The following is a 21,885-nucleotide window of genomic DNA, read 5'->3' as shown; positions in this document are numbered from 1 at the left end:
CCCCTAGTAACAATTAAGGTTTCATGGTAATTTTGATAACCTCTCATAAAACTTAGATTGCACTTGTAACGTGCTATAAAACTTCAATTGTTACTTGGGACGGACTGGTGAATCACTAGAGGCAATCGACTCATACATAGCCAAGCAAATGCTGCAGAACCTATCCCTTGATTGCTTTATTTTTATTTATTAAATTTTTTATCGTAGTTCAATAGCTAGTTTCAGTAGCACATCAGTTTATACTTTTGAACTTCGATAAGCTTTCATGAAAAAGCAACATGTACACCAGTGGGTCATTTATTTTTTTCCGGTATTTTCTAATACTAAAATAAATATACTAAATAAATTTTTGATAATCTAGAAATCTGTAATTCCCACATGGTTCCACTAGACACACTACATTTTTAGTGTAAACGTGGTCGTGTCTTGTGCAGAACCTTTTGATGTTTTGGAAGGGAGAAACATGACTTAGTTTTTGAAAATGTTGGTATATTTCTCTCGTGTTTTTGTGAAGGTCCAATAAGCATGCTGTCACAATTCACTTTGAAAGAAAATTGCGGACAAACCGTAACTCGCCGAGAATGGAAGTTAACATTTTACGAAAGAGAAAAGTTTTCTCTTTCGTCTGTTGCTATGTGTCATAATCGGCGAATAATGGTTTGTCCAAAATTTCCTCTTAAAGTGAATTTTTACAGTATGGCCCTTCTCAAAAAACATGCAAGATTTGTACACACATTTCTAGGGTTAAAAAAAGCTTATTCTCCATAGGGAGCTAAATTGTGGTTAATATGTTTGATGCGCATATCAATCTAAAGTAGATATGATATTTGTGTAATAGATCGTTCTCGTCAGTACCTAACGGCTGACTTGGCTGCTCTCAATCCAAAAATGGCACACAACTTACGTGTACACTATCGGTCAAAAGTTTAAGTTCACTTACTTTTTTCCAATTTTACATAATTGAGTGGGATTCTCAGTAGAGTTTCTGAGTTTGTCTAGCACGTGCCTCTTAACTGTTCATGTTGCTACACGCTACTGGTCAGAGTGTAGATCACAAGCAAACTTGTTTCATTCCGGCTTGAACCTTCGTTCGAACCGGTCACAAATCTTGATAGCTCCTGGTTTACCTAGAGTTTTTCAACAGCAACAGTCTTTCTCAAGGCTATTTATATTTTCGCTCGATCAGTCTTTCTCAAGACTACCTATATTTTTTCGACAATTAGTCTTTTTCAAGGCTACCTACTTTTTCTACCTAATCAGTCTTTTTCAAGACTAAAACATTTTTCATGAATTCAGCCTAAAGAAATATTTAATTCTTCCAACATCCTGGGTCCTCCCAGAAAGGCCGTGTGCCAAAAATTAAAGCTAAACGGAAAAGGGTATCTTCTCCACCCGAAAATTCAATTGACTGCAGCAACTCATTCGATGTTTTATCCGAATGTGAAGCTGATGAAATTTCTAAATTTCCTCGCATTGCGCATAATGCCAATGAGAAGAAAACGCAATCACCTCTGCCTGTAACAGTAATGATCTCCGACTTCAAAGCCTTTCGAACTGAGCTTTCGACGTTCCTTCCGGACGTGAAAGTCTCTTTTCAGATTGGCCGAAGAGGAGAATGTCGAGTTACAGCGGAGGAATTGATTGACCACAAACGACTACTCCAGTATCTTACGGAGAAGTTATATAAATTTTATTCATATGATTTCAAGACAGATAGATCATTCAAGGCTGTTTTGAAAGGGCTACCACAAGGTCAAAGTTTGGATGAAATATCCAGCGAATTGAAAAATTTACTTGGCTTTTCTCCTTCACAAGATATTCTTATGAAGAGAAAGGCTAGCGGCGAGAACACGCCAGTACGCTCTGGAATTATCCAGGAGCTTTAATTCATTTTAACCGTAATGAGGTTAATAATTTGAAAAAGCACGTTTTATGTTCCACGTGCGAGTAAAGTGGGAACATTATAGACGACATGGGGGCAGAATTCAAAATCTGACCCAGTGTCGTAGATGCCAAGGCACAGCACAAAAAATTGTAATTATGATTCCAAATGTATGATCTGTGGTGATAAAGATACGAAAGATACTTGTCCGGTGAAAAAAACCACAAAAAGTTTCAAATGCGCTGATTGTAGCGAAAATCATAAATCGAATTTCTGGGGTTGTCCAGTTCGAGGAAAAATTATAAATTCTCGTTCTAGACAACAAAAACAACAAATAAAAAATGTACCTGCTTCTTCAGGTACACTTCAAGAAAACACGCCCAAACGTGTTAATCCGATTCAAAATAGATTATTCTACCTCCGTCACACCATCCTACAATGGTGTGTCATCTCATGCTTCAGTGGCAGGTAGCAAAGCCAAAATAACGGCTACACCTACCACGCCCTTAATCTCGTTTGCACCCAACGCTTCCTTTAGTCCAATGGATCTTGGTAGCGTAACGGAAGAAAAATTAAAATACCTACAAGAGACTATGTTACCTATGATGATTGCCATGTTAAATTCTACCTCCATGTTTGAAGCTTTTCAAGCGGGGTGGGAATTTGCTAACAAAATTGTAATGAAATTAAAGTTTAACAATGACTTTAAATAATTATTTAAATTTATTAAATTGGAATGCTCGTTCATTAAAAACGTGCGAAGACGAATTTTTCAACTTCTTGAGGATACATAATGTGCATATAGCCATTGTGACCGAAACTTTTTTAAAACCAAGGGCCCTATTCTCACAGTCACGTCACCTAGTGACTAGAAAAAAATTTCCTTCTAGTCACTAAGTGACGTGACTGTGAGAATAGGGCCCCAAATATTAAATTGAAGAGTAACTCTAATTTTGTTATTCATCGATTTGATCGAATTGTTGGATTCGGCGGAGGAATCGCAATAGCGGTTAATCGCAGGATCATCAAACATTCCGTTACGCCGTCTCTTGACACCAAGGTGATCGAGAGTTTGGGTATCGAAGTTGAAACTGATCTTGGTATCATTTTTATTGCTGCAGCCTATTTGCTTTTTCAGTGCACTGGCGAGCAAATGAATTCCTTGAAAGGAGACTTACAAAAACTTACAAGAAATCGGTCGAAATTCTTCATAATCGATGATTTTAACGCCAAACATCGAGTCTGGAATTATGCTCAAAGCAATTCCAACGGTAAACTACTTTTTAATGATTGCTCTGCTGGTTATTATTCAATTTTGTTCCCGAATGGCCCTACATGCTATTCGTCTGTAAGGAATCCATCAACAATTGATTTGGTTTTGACAGATCAAAGTCACGTTTGTAGTGAATTGATTACACATGCTGACTTTGATTCTGATCATCTTCCAGTAACTTTTTCACTTTCTCAAGAAGCTGTTTCCAATCCCATTAACTCAGTGTTCAATTATCACAAAGCGAATTGGGAAAGGTACAAAACTTATATTGAGAATAATTTTAATCATGACCTTGATACAAAATAAAACTGACATTGATACGGCATTACAAAATTTAAGTAATTCTATAGTTGAGGCTAGCAATTTATCAGTACCAACAACACAGAAAAAATTTAATACTCCTATTATTGATGACGATCTTCAACTTCTGATTCGCTTGAAGAATATTCGAAGACGTCAATATCAACATTCTCGTGATCCTGCTATGAAATGTATCTATCAGGATCTACAAAAAAAAAATTAAGCATAGATTCACACTCTTAAGAAATGAAAATTTCGCGAAAGAGGTTGAACAAATCAAGCCAAATTCTAAACCTTTCTGGAAACTTTCTAAGGTTCTTAAGAAACCTCAGAAACCAATTCCAGCTTTGAAGGAAGGTAACCACATACTTCTTACAAACGAAGAAAAAGCTCAAAAACTTGCTCAAACAAAATGCAACAAAATCCAAACAAAATGCAACAAATATATAAAATGTTTATACCCTCTTATAAATAGGAATTCTAGGCTCTGCCTAAAGAACAAACTATTAATTTATAAACAAATATTTAGACCGGCAATGCTATATGCAGTTCCAATCTGGGCAAGTTGTTGTGCTACTAGGAAGAAAACGCTTCAAAGGATTCAGAATAAAATTCTGAAAATGATTTTGAAGCGTCCTCCCTGGTTTAGCACAAATGAGTTGCACAGACTCGCAAACATAGAAACATTAGAAATTATGACGAACAGTATTATAAGCAAATTCCGACAGAAATCGTTGCAATCTTCAATTGCAACGATTAGCTCTCTTTATGGTTTATAAGTTAGTTTATAAGATTTGTTTAGCTCCTTATTCAGAAGACAAGTAGATTTAAAACATCCTACTGAAAAAAATACTTAACTGCGAAAGCATATTATAACTTAATAATAATTAACTGAATCATGTAAACATTGGGGATGAAAAGTCACCACTTGTGGCTGAACACCCAATATACTAAATTAGAAATGTAATGCAAACAAAACAATATAATCAAATAGAAAATAATATATATATAAAAAAAGCAAACTTGTTATGACAGGTTCTATTCTTTCGATGCGTCGAGTACATGATACGCGTAACATCTTAGTGCTTCGAGAGCTCACACTAAAAATTATATTCCAAATAGTTTTTTATATAGAAAATTGTAACTGTCGAAAAAAAATCTGACCTAATTCGAAGACATCATCTCATTATTGAAAAGTGAAGAAAAACTACATATATGTGTCTATCGTAGAGAAATGGGTCGAAAAATAATTTTAAATAATAATAATTATTAACAATAAATGAAGAAAACCATAGCTTTTTGAATATTACATTAACATTGTAGGGTGAACTTAAACTTTTGACCGACAGTGTTGGAAATGATGTTCCGGTGGTACAGAAGTTATATATTTTTACTAATGAGTTCCAAAGTGAATTGAAATTTTTGTGTTAGTGTCTACCTAGTGACTTAAGGGGTTACATACCTTTTTATGCGCAAAATGTCAATAAAGTTTGAATTTACGTGAAGGCTTAAAGCAATGATTTCATTACATCAAACTAGTAGTACATTTTTCAGTGAAATAAACAAGCATAAGTTTGTAAAAATATATTGATAATTGGCGGAGTTATGGCTTTTTCCCCGAAACCCTTTTTTATTTAAGAGGTTTGCGGTGATCACGATTGAAGACCAATAGACCCACTAAAATCCCTAAACTCAAAAAAATCCATTAGTATATGAGTATTCTTTGTACCTTTTGCGATAAGTTGAATAAAAAATATTTTTTTCTTGAATTCGGGATCACTTTTCCTAAAAAGTGTTCTCGGTTTAAAGCTTTAAAAATTGTATTAAAAAATTCTCATCTACAAAACAAAAATTTCTGCATAAAAAGGAATCGTTAAGGTACGAGAAAAATTGATTACGATCAAATGTATTTTTTTAAGAAAATCGGTTGAGTGGTTTTTCGGCAATCGTGATCACGGAAAAACCATTTTTGGAATAACAAAATTTCGCGATAATCGCCCTAGTAACAATTGAGGTTTTATGGTTTTATGGTATAGCCATTCATAAATCTTAAATTGCACTAGTAGCGTGCTATAAAGCTTGAAATTGTTACTTGGGCGAGTTTAAAATTTCATGTTACCACTGCTCTTGGTAGACGAAGCGCGCTTGGAAGCGCTGTAACTTTCGATCTATGTCTCGGATCTCAGATAAAATAAAACGATTTTTTGAAAAATTAAAAAGTATGAAACCCCTTACGAAAAATAGGCATATTTTGGTGTTTTTATGGCGCAATGAAAAGATCGAGATAATTTAGAATGGGATTCATAGCACTTCTTGTCCAAATGTTCAAAATGTCAAAAAAATTATGTTTTCAAGCAATTTCATCACAAGATGGCGCCTGTGCACCGACTTGTTTTTCTTTATTTGAAGAAATCCTTAGCCGGAAATTTCCCATAATTTTTCACCTAGAGCCAAAACCAAATTGAACAATAGCAAGCGACATGTGTAGGATTTTTTTTTCGGATTTTGCTTTTTCGCGAAATGGCAGACATTTTAGTAGAAAAACGCTGAAGGTGCATTGACACAAAATTGCTTATTAAAAAAAATTAAGGGTTGCGTGATTTTTTTTTGAAATTGAAATTTTTTTTTGAAAAACAGCGGTTCCACCATTTTATTGGTAAAAAAACACCCTTAATTGAAAAATTATCTCAAAAACTCAACGTAGGGGTTAGGCATTTTTTACATAGAAAGTGTCTGCAAAGTTTGAAATAAATCGGTTTAATAGTTTTTGAATGGCAGTTAACACCGCAAATCGTGTTTTTCCAGAGATGTTCCATAAAAAGCTTTATCACCAAGTCGCTTGTAGATATTTTTGCATGAAAAAATTACAGAATGTTATTGAAATGATGTAGTATAATTTACAAAAGTTTCGTTAAATTCGCTGCACCCATCTTTCTAAAAAAAATTGACAAAAAAGCTGATTTGTTTTTACGGTGCAACCCTTAACCCCCCCTCAATGCATACCGTTTTAAACAACAGCCAGTACGGTGCCATGCATAAATAACGAATAACGTAGTACTTTAGGGGGTAGAGGGGTATAGCAAATTTGTGACGATGTGTGACGAGGGGGAATATTGTGACACAATGCTACGAGGGGGAGGGAGGGGTCGAAATTCGCCGAAAAAAGCTACGTCATTTGTGTACGACACCAATGGGTAGGGTTACGATATGGGTCGAGCTAACTAATTTTCGATACGCGCAAATCAATTATTCGAAATTTTATTCTTTTATGCGGAACGAGTACCTAAATAAATCAAATCTTTCCAACTCGCACCAAAATGAGCCGGTGTAAATATACCGAGTTTCAAGGTGTTCCACGAAGCTCAAAACAATCGGCTTTCCAAATTTGAGAACCTTCGATCTATTTTTTGCAAAAATTCTAGTGTCGCAAAAAGCAACGCGGTACTAGATTCATCGCAACGGCATGCTCTCAACTAGCACTGACATTGAGGGCCGTAACTCTTCAGTTGTGGTGTGCAAAGCAGTACACAGCTCACTGCATAATTTAAACAGATCTGTCGGGTTCGGCTACTGCTATCGTCTCCACTCCGACGTTCGACTAGAGAATGAGTTCGCCCGAGCAATGCTGAAAGTTATATATTCGAGGATGACGTCATCGGCAAAATCAATACAGCCAATCAGAGCCATGGAAAGGAGACATCACAAGCGCTTGGCCGCTGGAAGCCTAGATCTGTCGTCGTCCCCATCCCCAGCGGTAGCAGTGATCAAATGCAGCACTCATCGCAGCGCATTGTCTTAACATGCCTGGCTGCTACAACTGTTCTTTACGGTCCGACGTTCGACGGGAGAATGAACTCGCCCGAGGAATGGTATTCCTTAAATAGTCGAGGATGACGTCATTCATAGAAGCGTAGTGTGCTGGGTGCTCAAATCTGTCGAACGAGATGCTATAGCCACGATGCTACTTTTTTTCAATTTGTTTATTTGATAAGGCACGTATGCGTTAGCTTAAAGGTGCCATTTTTTCATTGTTTTACATTTTTACATTTCTTAAAACTAGGGGGTTACACATTTCAATATTATTTTGTTTTATATAATGAAACTAAAAAAACGATGCTACTTGTTTGGCAAAAGAGCAACTACTGATTCAAATAGGTCAGTTCAGTTCAGACAGTTACTTTATTTAATATTTCGTAGTATAATACATATTACAAACTATTTAAATGATATAGAATTCTTCTTTTCATATTTGAGTTGCTTTTGTACAGTTTATACTATTTCGATTATTATTATTTGTTTCTAGTTTACTCTTTAGAGATGTTGTTCAAATTTGATTCAATTAGGCACGCGGCACATTTATTTATAATTTTTCGTGTTCGATTGAATCGCGTAGGTGCTTCCTATTGACGGCTCTGCCTGAGAAATCTGCCTCACGAATGGCAATTTCCCTTTTTTGTGAACTTTTCAATTTTATCGATTTTCAAAAAACTGCTTTTATTGCAGAGATATTACATTATTACCAATATTTAAGTTAGGCGTTTCTGAATCGGTTGGTGCATAAATGATTGAAATCCATTCAGTAATAGCGGAGTTATAAGCGTGTAAAGCTTGCATAGTTTCGTTATATTGGACATATTTTAGATTTTAGAATCACACCTAGCCCCAGATAGTGGAGTAAGACATTTTCAATGTCAAAAAATCGCGATGCAAAAATAAAATCCTACGTACGTCGCTGGAGAAAGTAATTTGGAATATACTGCGAAAATTTCAGAACGACAAAAATCATTTGTTCGAATTACATTTCCATCCAGCTCAAAAAATTGGTTTCGAGAGAAACGCGGTTAAAGTTTTCTATTCACTCAGGGTATATATAAGAAGCGGCAGGCAGGCAGAATTGAAAATTTGAAGATTTATATATTATATTCGGCTTCCAAATTTTAACATTTCATTTTTAAGACCCTAAAGCATGTTTTAGGCCAATAAAAAACCAGCGCTGCGCAATATCAAAGTCAGTTGCTTATTCCTGATTGAATTTACCAAAACCAACGTTCAGTTTCAACATATCTCAATAGTAGTAGTTTCTTCTACTACTGATGTGCTTAATACTTCTCCTCCATCATCAAGGACGCATCTAATTTCCGACCTATTTTTTAAATCCTGTTCGAATAAATTTTCATGTCAAGGTTTACGCGAAATACTTCTTATACGATGCAAATGCAACTCAAAAAAGTTTCAAAATTTTTGAATTGTTTCAAAACCATGATTTATAGCAAAAAACTATTTTTGAGGCTTTCGTCACTAATAAATTAGCTTCGTTCTCATTTCCTAACTGCAGTTCAAGATTTTCGATTTTATGATTCTGGAAAGATGGATAGACTTTTCCAATGGTACGCTATGTTATGTCCTTTTATTAATATGCCATGCGCTTCTGGGACACCAGGATTAAAATGGCCATATGACCTTGACATTTTTTGCACGAAAAATATGTAAATTGTTCAACATGTATATGAAGAAGCATCTTCGTCCTAGTAAAAGAGAACAATGAACTCTGCATTTATACCCGAGTCACTCTATATTTCCAAATTGAAAACATGCTCGCATTATTCTTAAGAGGTCAGTGTGGCATTGTCGTGCACTGTATGATTCTATATTTATACTTTCTTTTGAATGTAATAGGGTAAAAAAAATCGATTTTTTGAAAAGTTCATGCCAGAAAGATCATAATTTGGGAATAAATGGCATTTTCCAATCGATTTCGATGATTAACAGGTCGTTATGTGAAGAAATAAATGTTAAAAAATATATTCAAATTTGCATTGTTTTTTGCACCGTATTGAGTATATTTTATAAACGTATAAAATCAGCAGATAATACAGACAACCACTGAGCATTTATGGCAACTAGTTATCTGCATTATTATCAAAAGGAATAGAAGCGATATAATAAAATTTGGTGTCGATGCTTTAAAGTAAAAACTAATTTAAAACCATACTTATTTCCACTGGTGTCATCGACCGTCCTCAGGATGCCTCCACACCTAACACACAGGTATATCCTCGGCTAAGCGACGACACTGGTAACGTTTCACATCTGACACCAAATTTAACCAACTTCAATTCCTTTGATCTGCCCTCGAAATTCACCAGTCCACCATCAATTAACCACCACTCACAATGGCGCTAATGAACTCTCACCATCACTATAAATAGTTTCCCCTCCATCTGTCGCATCGCCTATAGCTCTCGCAGCCCTGGCCGGATCCCAGCTGCGGACCAACAACAACCGCAGTGTGACCCAGGTTCAGTCCCAATCCCACGAGATGACAGTGCCAAACGATCTGATCGGATGCATCATCGGCAAGGGCGGTACCAAGATTGCCGAAATTCGCCAGATATCCGGTGCAATGATCCGCATCTCTAACTGTGAGGAACGTGACAGCGGCAACACCGACCGGACCATCACCATTACCGGCAATCCGGATTCGGTGGCCCTGGCGCAATATCTGATCAACATGAGGTAAGTTCCAATCTTTGACTCGAACAGGACACTCTTTACCTTTTACCAGTGTGCATTGTGTGAACTAAGGTGGGGACTATCTCTTCTGCGGGTACGCGTACTAGATCAACTAATACTAGTGTTAGTTTTACTACTACTTTTATGTACAACAGTATGCTGTTGAACTTTCTCTGTCTGTCGCTGGTTGAAAGGTTCTTATCGCAAACGAATGTTTTACCAATGTTTAATGGGAAGGCAGCATTTTTCGTTCGTCTTAAATCCTGTGTTTTCCATAACTGTAAACCAACAGCACTTACCCAACTCACCTTACTTCCCCATACTCCAGAAAAACTGACCCATCGCGTCATTGAGTTCCGAAATGCAACCATCGTGCCTCTTTTTCCTTGCATAATTCATCGATATCCCTCCGCTCATCACTCACTCTTTCTGCATCCTTGCCTGCGTCATTAAACTTTGAAAAAGGGGAAATACATCCCCGCGTATCCTGACATCAAAAGCTGCAATATACAGCTTGAACTCGTACACATATCACCACATAAACTCATTCATCGTCGACCGTTATGGCAGTATTTATGAATCCCTATGCCCGCGCAAATATCTCCAACAGGATTTTTCTGGTAAATTTATTTCCCTAAGCCTTTCCACTCAAATAAGTCCTTTTCGCTCGCAGACTTTTCCTCTTCGGTGCCTTTCTAAGCACGCTCACCAGATTTCAGATAGACGAAAAATCGTGTGACAGCGGGCGCGTGTGTATTCCAACCCACTTGGCGAAACCCGCTTACTTCCTTTTCAATTTTTTTCCACATAAACGGTATCGAAACTGAGTCTTCTTCATATACTCAATCGGAGTCGTGACTGCCTTGTTGATTGCGGGGTAGACTTCCCGTACCTTTGAAATATTTTCCTTTCCGTCACTGATGACACCGAATGACGCTTGACTAGACAATCACGAACACGACGCACCGTTTCGAGGATCATACTGGCAGCTGGTTTCGGCAATGTTTGGGAACATTGCGGTTTGTTCATCATTGTATAGCATTTTATGATGTGACAAAAATTAGCTGCAGCACGGAAAGAAATCCTTTCGTATTTTCCGGAATACCACGATATCATAATTACAATAATCGTGCTGAAAAGCAAGGTCACGTGGCTGCTGTTCACGGTCATAACATCAAAGGCGTTACTAATCAAGCATTTTAGTTGTCCACACTATCGCAGGTTCAAAGTTTGAAATTATTTACATTTGTAAGTCTGATGACCGTTATTTAGGATAAAAACTGAATTGTTTTTAGAACATCATATTGAGTGCAATCTAGTGAAATCGTCTTAGCACACCGGTGGCGGCTCGTTCAGTGGGCCATATGCGAGACTTCCGGATATAAATAGAAGAATGTCACTTCCGAATAAGTAGTAAGGAATTCGTTTATAAAGGAACATGGGCGAAGACACTAACTCTGTATTTCTAATGGTCACTTCGACCATCAACAGTCAATTATCGAAACTATTACACCGCCTCAATAGCCTAATCACCGTGCTCCATCAGCCATTCTCTCTTGAAAATAACTTTTTTCCTGAAGACGACATAGTCCATTCCCTTCTTCATTATCACACTGCATCTTACCGAGCTGATTGTTTGAAAGCACTTTGACATTGTTGATTACTTCCAATTACTTTATCTCTATGTTGTTATTGGATTCTGTCGGCTTGCAATCACCTGCCGCAAGTAATAGTCGGGTACTGACTGCAATTGCATTACAAAGTGTGGCGACAAATTCCAAGATATGGCAATTAAAAGTGTCTGAGAAAGTAGAAATACAGAAAAAAACAAATCCTTTAGGCGTCAGTTTTTTGCTAAGAAGGAAAATGATGGTGATTATAGAACAGCAGACTCAGATTTTTGTTTAGTTTGTAAATTATTTAACGAAATGTTATTTGTTTATTCGCTAGACGGCTAACTCGCGGTATTTGAGGTTAGGTCTTAATCGCACATAAGAAATCATGGTTATGATAAATCTGGATAAAATGATTATTACTTTAGAAAATTATTAATCACAATACACGTAAAATTATCTCTGTATGGGTCTTCCTTGCAGTAAAATATTTATTTGCATTTAATTCATGGCCCTGACGTAAATCATTAAACGGAAATTGTTGCCTCGGTAGCCTATTTGAAATTCATGGAATACTTAACACATTCATTGGAACGTAAAGAAAAAAAAGCAGCAAACATTACTTTGGCATTGTGTGCGTTTTCCACCCCAATTCATCGACCGAGGGTTTAACAGGTGATTAATTTGCCATTTATATTATCAATAATTTCACTCTCGATTCAAGCGATAAAAAGCAGTAAAACAATCGCAAACAGTGCATGTTGAATGCTATGTGGGAGTAAAGGGTCATATAAATAATGCTAATCGCAACCGAAGCAGATGGTGGTCGAGATTTTGCGTGCGATCGGGATGGAATCGAATAATCATGCTAAAATTGTGGAAAATGGATATAGTTTCTGATTTAGGAGTACAGAAGGTAAGGTGCTGGACTCAAATGAACAGTTTGCAGGTTCAAGTTCCTCTTATCCTGTAGGCTGAGATTCGACTTCTGTGGTTCTAGAAAGCAAAGTTCAGAAACGAAATGTAGTCCTAAAACTGTTTTGCTTTGCTTCGGGGAGACCAAATTGCTATCATGGCAAATGCAATCATTGAGATTAACTTGAATTTTACATAGTGTTTGATCATAATAGCTAGTATGGAGCTATCTATGGTCTGGTCGGAAAGCCAATTGATTGGTATTCTGAGAACTATAACGGTACCTAATAAAACGAGAGCTAGCTTTAGTTCGAAGTGAATCGAAAAAGTTCTGGAATTTTCATTCGACTTAAAATAATGAGATTGGGCCGTGATTAAACGAAGAGTTGTGCGAAAAATTATTTCGAGAAGAGTGACGATTTCCTCAAAGAACGATGCATGAGAACTCTTTTCTTTGGTTTGTTGGCAATAGGATTAGTAAAGAGGGTTTAATTTTGAATACCTTAACAGCTTTTGAGGTTATATACAACTTCTGAAAATTCCAGATTAATTGATTTTACGACAATCGAAGTCACTTTTCATTGCTTTGTGCGGATTATTCTTAATTCAATAAAACCGCATCAGAACGCAAAGTAGGAAAACTTATTTTTACGCAGCTACTACTTTGAAAGATGAAACGAAACTCATTGAAGTATGCAATTCGTGTTCGGAAATATGTCATGGCTAGTGTTACCAACGATGTTCCCAAACCTGTGAACAGCTTGCTATGAATGCTGAAACAAATACATTGTTATATAACGGAAACCGAACCTGAAACAATACTCATGTTTTTGATAATTGCGTTTAGCTTTCATCCTGTAGAGTTTATACATCGCTCATGTTTTCTAAGGATTACGAACGTAGAATTCAGGAATCAGTAGCGACTGGCTTAAATTGCACGTTCCCCATGTTGATCGGAGATTTGAGACTTGCCAGGATTTATCTTTTCATAATTTCACTGATGGGAAGAATTGGGGAAGTGGTTAGGTTAGGGTTAAGGCTATTAACTACACAGAGAATATAGACAATTCGCAAGTATTCTTCATTCCCAAGGGATTAAAAGATACTTCTCGATGAGCAGATATATTAACAAACCCGAGGGGACATTGAGGTAACAGAACACCAACACCCCGGAAGAGATATTGTCATTCAAATTCGGCTTAAACCGATTTCGGTTTATAAACTTTTGCCGTAACTTGTTGGAAGCCATAGTTCAGTTTATAACCCGTTTTCACCAGAAATACCAAAGAAGGTCGTCGATACTGCAAAAATACTACTGTATTTTCGTTGTACTTAACTTGGTTCTCAGAACTTCCAATCGAACTGCCCGCGAACAAGGATTATGGAAATTTAACCTCATCAAAACTTTTCAAACATTCGAACGAAATGTGAAGGAATACCTTATTCTGGTGCAGGCTATATGGTGCGAGAATAAAACGGAAATTCACTGCCCTCCCAATTTCTGTTTCAGCCAGGTACAGTTTTATCCATTGTCTGGAGAGAACCAAACAATACCATACGTTAAGCCAAACCCACTGAACCTGGGGATGAAAGAGTTCGGAGGTATTGAAAAGAGACACCCGTGAAGATTTTTTAACAGATCGTCCTTCAGCGGAATCGAAAGGTGACATTTCTCCTACCTTGCTTGCACTCGATAAGTATTGGGACGCGAAGGCTCAATACAATGAGCCGAAGCATTGTTCGAGATTGTACTTTTTTATTTGATCTCGATCAAAATTTTACCCCTCTCGCTTCTATCAATATTCACACCTGATGTAGTGAATTGAAGTGACTCAATTTTCGATCAAAAAGAGTTGATCTAAAAGAGTGAGAGTATACATTCTAGTAAAGTCCATACAATTAAATTCAATTTTGTGCTACCACTTATTCAAAATTTAATTATTACACAGTAGAACTTATGAACAGATAGCGACGGTTCGAGCTCCTTGGGTACGAGCCAGTTTGCCAACTCATTCGTAATACTGTTAGAGCAGAAAGTAACACCTAACACTTCTGCTCTGCCGGATCGTGCGAATGTTGGGGGATTTCCTGCATTAAGACTATATGCAGCTGTGTGTTACTTAAGTATTCCATAAATACGGTGCCGCTCAAATTGATACCTGAGCTACCCTAAATTAAGTGGTGCGCATTAGCATCACTGCCGATTATATGTGAAAGCCCATTTCTACCACTGTATGATAAAACCCTTTTGAAATCATCAGCAGGTGATGAATCATAATGTGAGAGTGTTAGTATATTAATTCAACTTCTATATAATAATGCCACAACTGAACAATATTTCCTAATATTTTCATGGCAAAATACTGAAAATTTGACACCTCGTTAAAAACTTGTTGTGCGGTGTATATCATAACTCAAAATCTACTGATCCAATCTTTTTGAAGTTTTGCACTGTTCTTCTTCACATTATTTCCCAGGTAGCTTCAAGATCTTTTCTGTTTTGCTCGATTTTTAAATTTTTGGTTGCATTTTAAAGCCAAAATTCCGATTTTTGCTAAAAATTCTGTTAACGTGTTATTATAAAAATAAATATACTAAACATTCATACTATGTTGCGTTTCGGCTTCGCCTCATCAGAAACCGACACTAACACATTGTCGGAATAGATTAGCGCCGGCTTGACGCAAATCCCTTAAAACTAAAACACACTATGTGTTTCAATCAAACGACTGATCAAACGTGAATCAAAATATAGCATACTAAACATTGATGCAACAATTTCAGGGATAGTATAGAATTCTTCACAGAAATCTCATTAATCTATTTATTCAGAGTTGGTGAGATCGTTTCATGTTATTTTTCAATGTTTTTCTACCTTCATAAATATTTTCCTTTTTGCAAATATGTGCCAAAATCAAATACATTTTTCATTCTGGAAGTGCGAATATATTGCAAATATCCAATTGATACGTGGATGTATTCGCGCGGGGCTTATTGTATATGAAGGCGGCCTCAGGATGTACGTGTAGGAACAGGCATTCTTGAATAGGTCGTTGGATGTACAGTAGAGCTATCGCCTTTCATTTTCAGGGCTAAACTTGTGTACATCTATCGATGAAAACAAATATATCATCACGTAGATGCAAGCAAATTTCTTCCATAACAGCACTGCCGGACAGTGGGAAATGGATTGTACACACACACCGCATTTTTTCGAGGAGCCTCCTGAAGATTCACTGCCAATTGCATATTTTTCAATATTTTGCAGTGAAATTCAAGAAAATATTGTTCAAATGTTGCGTTATTGGAATGGAAATTAACACACTTTGCATCTCCAATTTAAAAAAAAAAAAAGTTATAGACGATCTTTTTTTCACCAAAAAGACGGAACTTGAAGATTCCTTTTGACATGTAATTTAACAATATGTGTGTTTTCGGTACAGAGATAATGAGTAAACGCAAATATCTATGTCAGAGGCCATTTTGCAAACCAAGATGTCGACCTCCAGTTTATCACAATTCTCTTAAACTCAATAAATATCGGTATTTTTGGAGGGAACTTGACAAGTAGACGCAAAATATTCATGTTTAAGGCCATTTTGAGAACCAAGATAACGACTTTCAGTTTAGTGGTCACCAGACCCACTCACCATGAAATGGGATTGATAAGTAGACGCCAAATATTGATGTCGGAGACCATTTTGAAAATTTAAATGGCGACTTCCAGTTTAGCAGAATTCTCTAAAATCCAATTAATATGGGTGTTCATGGAACGGGCTTGACGAATAGATGAAAAGTCGATGTCTGACACCATTTTGAAAATCAAGATGGCGTCTTCCAATTTAGCTGAATTCTTTAAATCCCAGTCAATATGGGTATTTTTGGAACGGGATTGGCAAGTGGACGATAAATATCGTTGTTAGAGGCCATTTTTAAAACCGAGATGTCGCTTCCGTTTTAGTGGGATTTTCAAAAACCCATTAATAACAGAAATTTTTGAAATTGGCTTGACGAGTAGACGCAAAATATCGATGCCTGAGACCATTTTGAAAATCAAGTTGGCAACTTTCGGTTTAACGGGTTCTTCAAACCCCAACATGGGTATTTTTGGAACGGGCTTGACGAGTTGATCGATGTGTGAAGTCATTTCCAAACCAATATAGCAACTTCCCGTTCAGCGCAGGTCTTTACACCCCGATCCATATGAATGGATATTTTCTGAGTAGGGTTGACGAGTAGACGCCAAATATTGAAGTATGAAGTATCTTCAAAACTGAATTTGTGATTTCTGGTTTAGTAAAATTCTTTGTATCCACAACATTGCGGGAAATTTTGAAATAGTGGTGATGAATTGAAGCCGGATGTCAATCCCGGAAGTCGTTTTATTATGTAGGATGGAAACTTCTGGTTTAGCGGAAATCTTTTTAACATTAATAATACAGTGAAAACACGATTTTATCAACACCCGATTTTGTGTGCCCCCGATTTTGTCAGCTTTTTACTCGATTGTTGTCATTTCGCATTGCAAAATGGACTCAGACTTTGATCTCTTTCAAGGAATTATCAAGCCCGCTTTAAGTTATTCATCTTGACTAGGGTTTAGAGATTTTCACTAAATCGGAAGAAGCCATTTTGTGTTCCAAAATGGAGTCAAACATGGATATTTAACGTCTACTAGTTCAACCAGTTGCAATATATCCATATTGATGGACTTAAGGAGAATTCCACTGATCCGGAAATTGCCATCTTGGTTTTCCAAATGGCCTTAGATATCAATATTTGGCGTCTACTCGTTAAGCCCGTTCCAAAAATTCCAAAAATAGATCAATATCAATCTTATTTCAAATAATTCCACCAAATCGAATCGCCATTTTTTTTGACGGCACCGATGGTTGCGTGGTAAGTGTGACCGCCACCTATCTCAGTTGGTCTGGGTTCAATCCCAGTCGAGGTCGTTGAGATTTTTATGAGATGAAAAAATCTGTGGTCTCGTACAACCGTCCATGAGTTGATGGGTCGATATCTAGTTACTAACAAATATCCTCCTCCCGTGTTACTTATGAAGTGCGCAGTAATAACATTCCTTCCCTTTTCATCCGCGATCTACGTTCATTGGTATCGGTATTGATCAATAAACACTTTAGGATTACCAGAAGTTGCATATTGAAAGATGTTTCGCTACTCCCAAGCAAAATTATTTACTGATCCCTGTGCAACTGCAGCTAGTCCAGATCGATAACGGAGTAGCAGCTAGGGGTGAATGCACAAGCTCAAGCTTAAACCGGAAGTCGCCAGTTTGGTTTTAAAAATTGTGTCAGGCATTGGTATTTGGCGTCTACTTGTCAAGCCCGTTTCAAAGGTACGCATATTAATTGGGTTTTAAAGAATTCCACTAAATCGGAGGTCGCCATTTTGTTTTTGAAAATGGTGTCAGGCATCGCTATTTGGCGTCTCTTCGTCCATCCTGTTCCCAAAACACTGATATTGTAGTTTGTGTCGAAAGGCATATTCAAGAACCGTCTTCTAAGTCTAAGGTTTTTTGCACGGTTTTTGGGATTAACACGGTGTTGTTTTACATACCCCGTGTAAAAAAAATCTTAGTGTACACATTTTTATCCATAATTTGAGTGTCTAAAACGAATTGTATTAAATAAAACTTAATTTAAGAAAACTTCGTTGACATTTCGATATGCTTCATACATAGAGCTTCCATGCCTTTAACAAAGTTGTTTGTAGTTAAATTTTCAACAACTTTGCTAAAGACACTAAGTTTCCGAAATTTGTATGAAGAGGTAATTCTCCATAAATGCTACCATAAATATTAATTACAATTTGTTTCCGAAGACGCCGTTTTATGTTCTAAAACTTCTTCGTAGAGCTATGAAAGTCTTTCTCTTATCCCCAATACATTTAGTTAATTTAATGCTTTTGATATGATTGCCTAAAAGAAACGATTTTAAATGACTAATTCCAGTATCACGAATATGAAAAAAATCTACGATTCTCGACCCTGGTGGTAATTACAACCAAATGCTTGATTAGTAACGATTTGAATTTTTAATTAGGTATAAGTCCTTTGATTCGACATCATGGCTACACGGTAAACCCTCTAATCAAAAAAGTATATCTTTGCAGTTGTAGAGCATATGTGAATCGTTTAACATTTTTAATCGATGCAATAGCGAAAAAGCGTGGAAACGATTGCTTAACCCTTTCATGCCCAACTTTTTTCTAGTGCATGTAGGGTTTCAAAACTATTTTTTCTTGAAAACGGTGGGGCCAAGAAACACGAAAAGCCTATTTTCATAAAGATAGGTGCTTCCATGGCAGTGCTAGAAGCTGGTCAATTTTTACCTTCTAATGCTCAATACAATTCTCCTAAAATAATTACAATAGTTCAATTACGTAGAAAACGTAGCCAACGACAGTCTAAATTGATAAGTTTTATCAGATTTCAATAATATTGCACCATAACGAAGATATATGAAAAAATCATTTTCTGTCGTCAACGTAAACTGTCTCTGGCAGCACTGCTCCATCGGAATCCAATCAGACTAATTGCAATAACTACAGTTCTAGAGCTGATCCTTGTAACTGTTAATACTCAAATTAAAGGCAATAATCACATTAATGAGCCTTACTTGATTTTGTGAGTAAATCTCGCCTCAATCAAAAGTTATAGCTGTTTAAAAACGTTGTTGTCCACAAACAACATGGGCATGAATGGGTTAACATAAATGAAAAAGACGAGTTTATGAATATTAAGCAATGTGTCCTGAATTCTAATGATTTTTAATCTCAAACCCAGTGCGTATCGCCTTTAACATTTTATTTATTTTTGCATAGTCTCTATTTTAATTTATGCCTACACCATCGAAGATTAAAGCTTTAGTTAAACTTAATCTACCGACAGTGTGATTCTCTCCAGACCCAGACGACTACGCTGACTAAACTGTGACTAACTTCCTAATCGCATTACCGCCACATTCCTCCAGTCTCTGAAATGTCGCACCACTCCTAGTGTGTACTGTTTAAAAAAAAAAACACGCGCGCCACAACTCATACACATCACCATCAAAACACACGCACACACCCCGCACCATGCCATGTCCACCCAGTACTCCCCCTGCCACGATTCGTAAAGCCTGGCCTGTTTCCCCCCTAAGAACCGCAAATCCTTCTTCTCTCTACCTAACCGGACAACTTCCTCCTTTCTCCTTTCCCAACAGCGTCGAGCTGCAGAAGGCGAATCTAGGCGATGACAGTACCGGCAGCGCAGGTTCCGGTCCCGGCGGTAACCCGCTGCTCCAGAGCAGCAACAGTGGCAACAACAGTAGCTCCAGCAACAACCCGTCGTCCTCCGGTCTCGGTGGTAATCCGCTCGCATCGGCCATCCCGTTGGCTCAGTTGCTCTCGAAACCCGGTGCACTGAATGCCCTGACCAGCCTGTCGGCCCTCGGCGGACTTACCGACCTGCTCGGTAATCTGTCCAGTGGCAGCACCGGCACCGGACTCGGTTCTATTCAGACTACCGGTATCAATCGGCCCAAGACCACCCGGATGCGGTCCCCGAACAGCAACAGCAGCATGAACGGAGACAGCAATAAGAAAAGCGAGCGTAATAAGTTTAATCCCTACTAAAGCCGCGCTGGCGGTGGTGGTGGTGGTGGTGGAGCTTAAGTAACTTCCGGTCGTAGAAGCATCCATGTGTAAGAAAGCGAGTAGGTTGGTAGGAAAAGTTTAATTGCGACGACACTTTAGCGTAGTAGGTTTTTCAGTAGGAATCGAGGAGGGTGGAAGAAGCGAAATGGGAAAGTCAAACATGAATTTATTATAGCTCTGACGATTGGAAGAAAAGTTTTGCCGGTATTTTTTTTTTAAATATATTTTCGTCGAATGAGCTTCTTCCGCCCTCCGAGTCGTTTCCACCCCGTAGAGTTGGTGACACCGCACTGGCATCAACAGCATCGTGCAAGCAAAAATCCATCTCCAGAGGGAGAGATTAGGACAGGAAAGGCGAGGCAAAAATACTGAAGCAGACGAGATAAAAAATTATTTATAGAGTTTAATTCAATTAAGATTTAAAATAGGATCACGATCAGCAGCAGTCGACGAAGAGAGCAATGATTTTTAGTAATTCCTTTTGCTACTCGGTTACGTTTATCTGGCTCTATGCAGTTCTAAATCGGCTAGCGAGAAATGCGCGCTGTCAACCAAACGACATGCGAAACAAGCACACATCCAGCTCCCGAAACTCCCTTTTGTGTAGCGTCGTCGTAAGTTTGATGGCCGGCACCGGCGCTATAATTAACTGCCTCGGCTCATCGTGCTAAAATTATCCGCGAATGCACGTCGCCGCAAGGTCCTGAGCCTGTGGCGAGAAGAAACGAAGATTGATGGAAGTTTACAAATTGTTTTTGTACTTGAATTGTGGTTCTATTTGTCAAACCATCCCCCCAAGTAGGTGATTTTTGTGCTTCATCACAATACACTACCTGGATCAAGCGTATTGGCTCCATCAGCTTTATTTCTGCCTTTTATCACTGGCAGTAGGCTGTAGAATTAATTAGTGTAGTTTACTTTGAGAGCGAAACTTAGGGAACAGGCGAGTTCAGCACGTGCGAAATTCCAACTCGGAAAGGCTTTGGAGGTTGTATTGAGGAAGAATAAAGTGCTTTATTTGTAAGTATAGATTTTTTTAAATTTTTTGGCTGTTTGGCAGAGCTCCGGTTGAATGTCTGTTTTGGTCATTCTTGTACATTCTGGCGGCACCGAATCAGCACCTTTTAATTTCCACATTCAAACTAAGTAATCGCTGTATTTGGCGTTCCGATGTTCAAAGGCGTTTTTTCGGAATGTTTTGATCGATTCACGGTGTGTGTGGTAGATTATTCTAAGGAAATAAGCATTGCTAAAACTTCGGGATATGAGGGAATGAACTTTCTCCTATCATAATGTTGAAACCCTATATGCGGTAGAAAAAAGTTGGGCCTGAATCGGCTATGACGCCTATTTCCACGATTTTTTGCAGAAAAATGTTTGAGTATGGATAACAGTGTCTTCAGATGAACTTGAGACTTTTCAAAGACAAAATTCAAGATTCTACTTGATAAAAGTCGCGATATCTTTTTAACGTGAGGCTATACTGTCCATAAAAGCATAAGAGTCCCATATTGAAAAACAGCAAGCCCAGAAAAACGCTGTTGAAGATTTACATTTTCATTGAGCCTTATGGATGGGACAACCATGTTTTGGCATTTTTTTCGATATTTTCTTAACAAACCTGGAAATCTTATTTGTGTATTGTGATTCAGTGGTGATACAGAATACAATCCAACAGATAACTCATTTTCGACCAAAATCCATATGGGACTCTTATGCTTTTATGG

The 21,885-nt window shown here is 37.6% G+C and overlaps 1 protein-coding gene across 20 annotated transcripts in view; it reads left to right on the top strand.

Annotated features, from left to right (window-relative positions):
* The window catches only part of LOC131690255 (poly(rC)-binding protein 3), a 788,104-nt gene that overhangs the window by 676,950 nt on the left and 89,269 nt on the right, over positions 1–21,885 (top strand). For 13 of the 20 annotated variants that reach the window (XM_058975867.1, XM_058975870.1, XM_058975859.1 and 10 more), the window contains 2 exons: positions 9,665–9,971; positions 19,726–21,187. In XM_058975867.1, the coding sequence (XP_058831850.1) occupies positions 9,665–9,971; positions 19,726–20,137 (719 nt within the window). In that variant the 3' untranslated portion in view covers positions 20,138–21,187. Of the gene's footprint in view, positions 1–9,664; positions 9,972–19,725; positions 21,188–21,885 lie in introns of those variants that run through there. The other 7 variants (XM_058975872.1, XM_058975871.1, XM_058975877.1 and 4 more) reach the window with 3 other exon arrangements.

Source organism: Topomyia yanbarensis, chromosome 3 (assembly GCF_030247195.1).
Source record: "Topomyia yanbarensis strain Yona2022 chromosome 3, ASM3024719v1, whole genome shotgun sequence".
Lineage (NCBI taxonomy): Eukaryota > Metazoa > Arthropoda > Insecta > Diptera > Culicidae > Topomyia > Topomyia yanbarensis.
The sequence above is the reverse complement of the archived record's forward strand: the minus strand, read 5'-3'. Positions and strand labels throughout refer to the sequence as shown.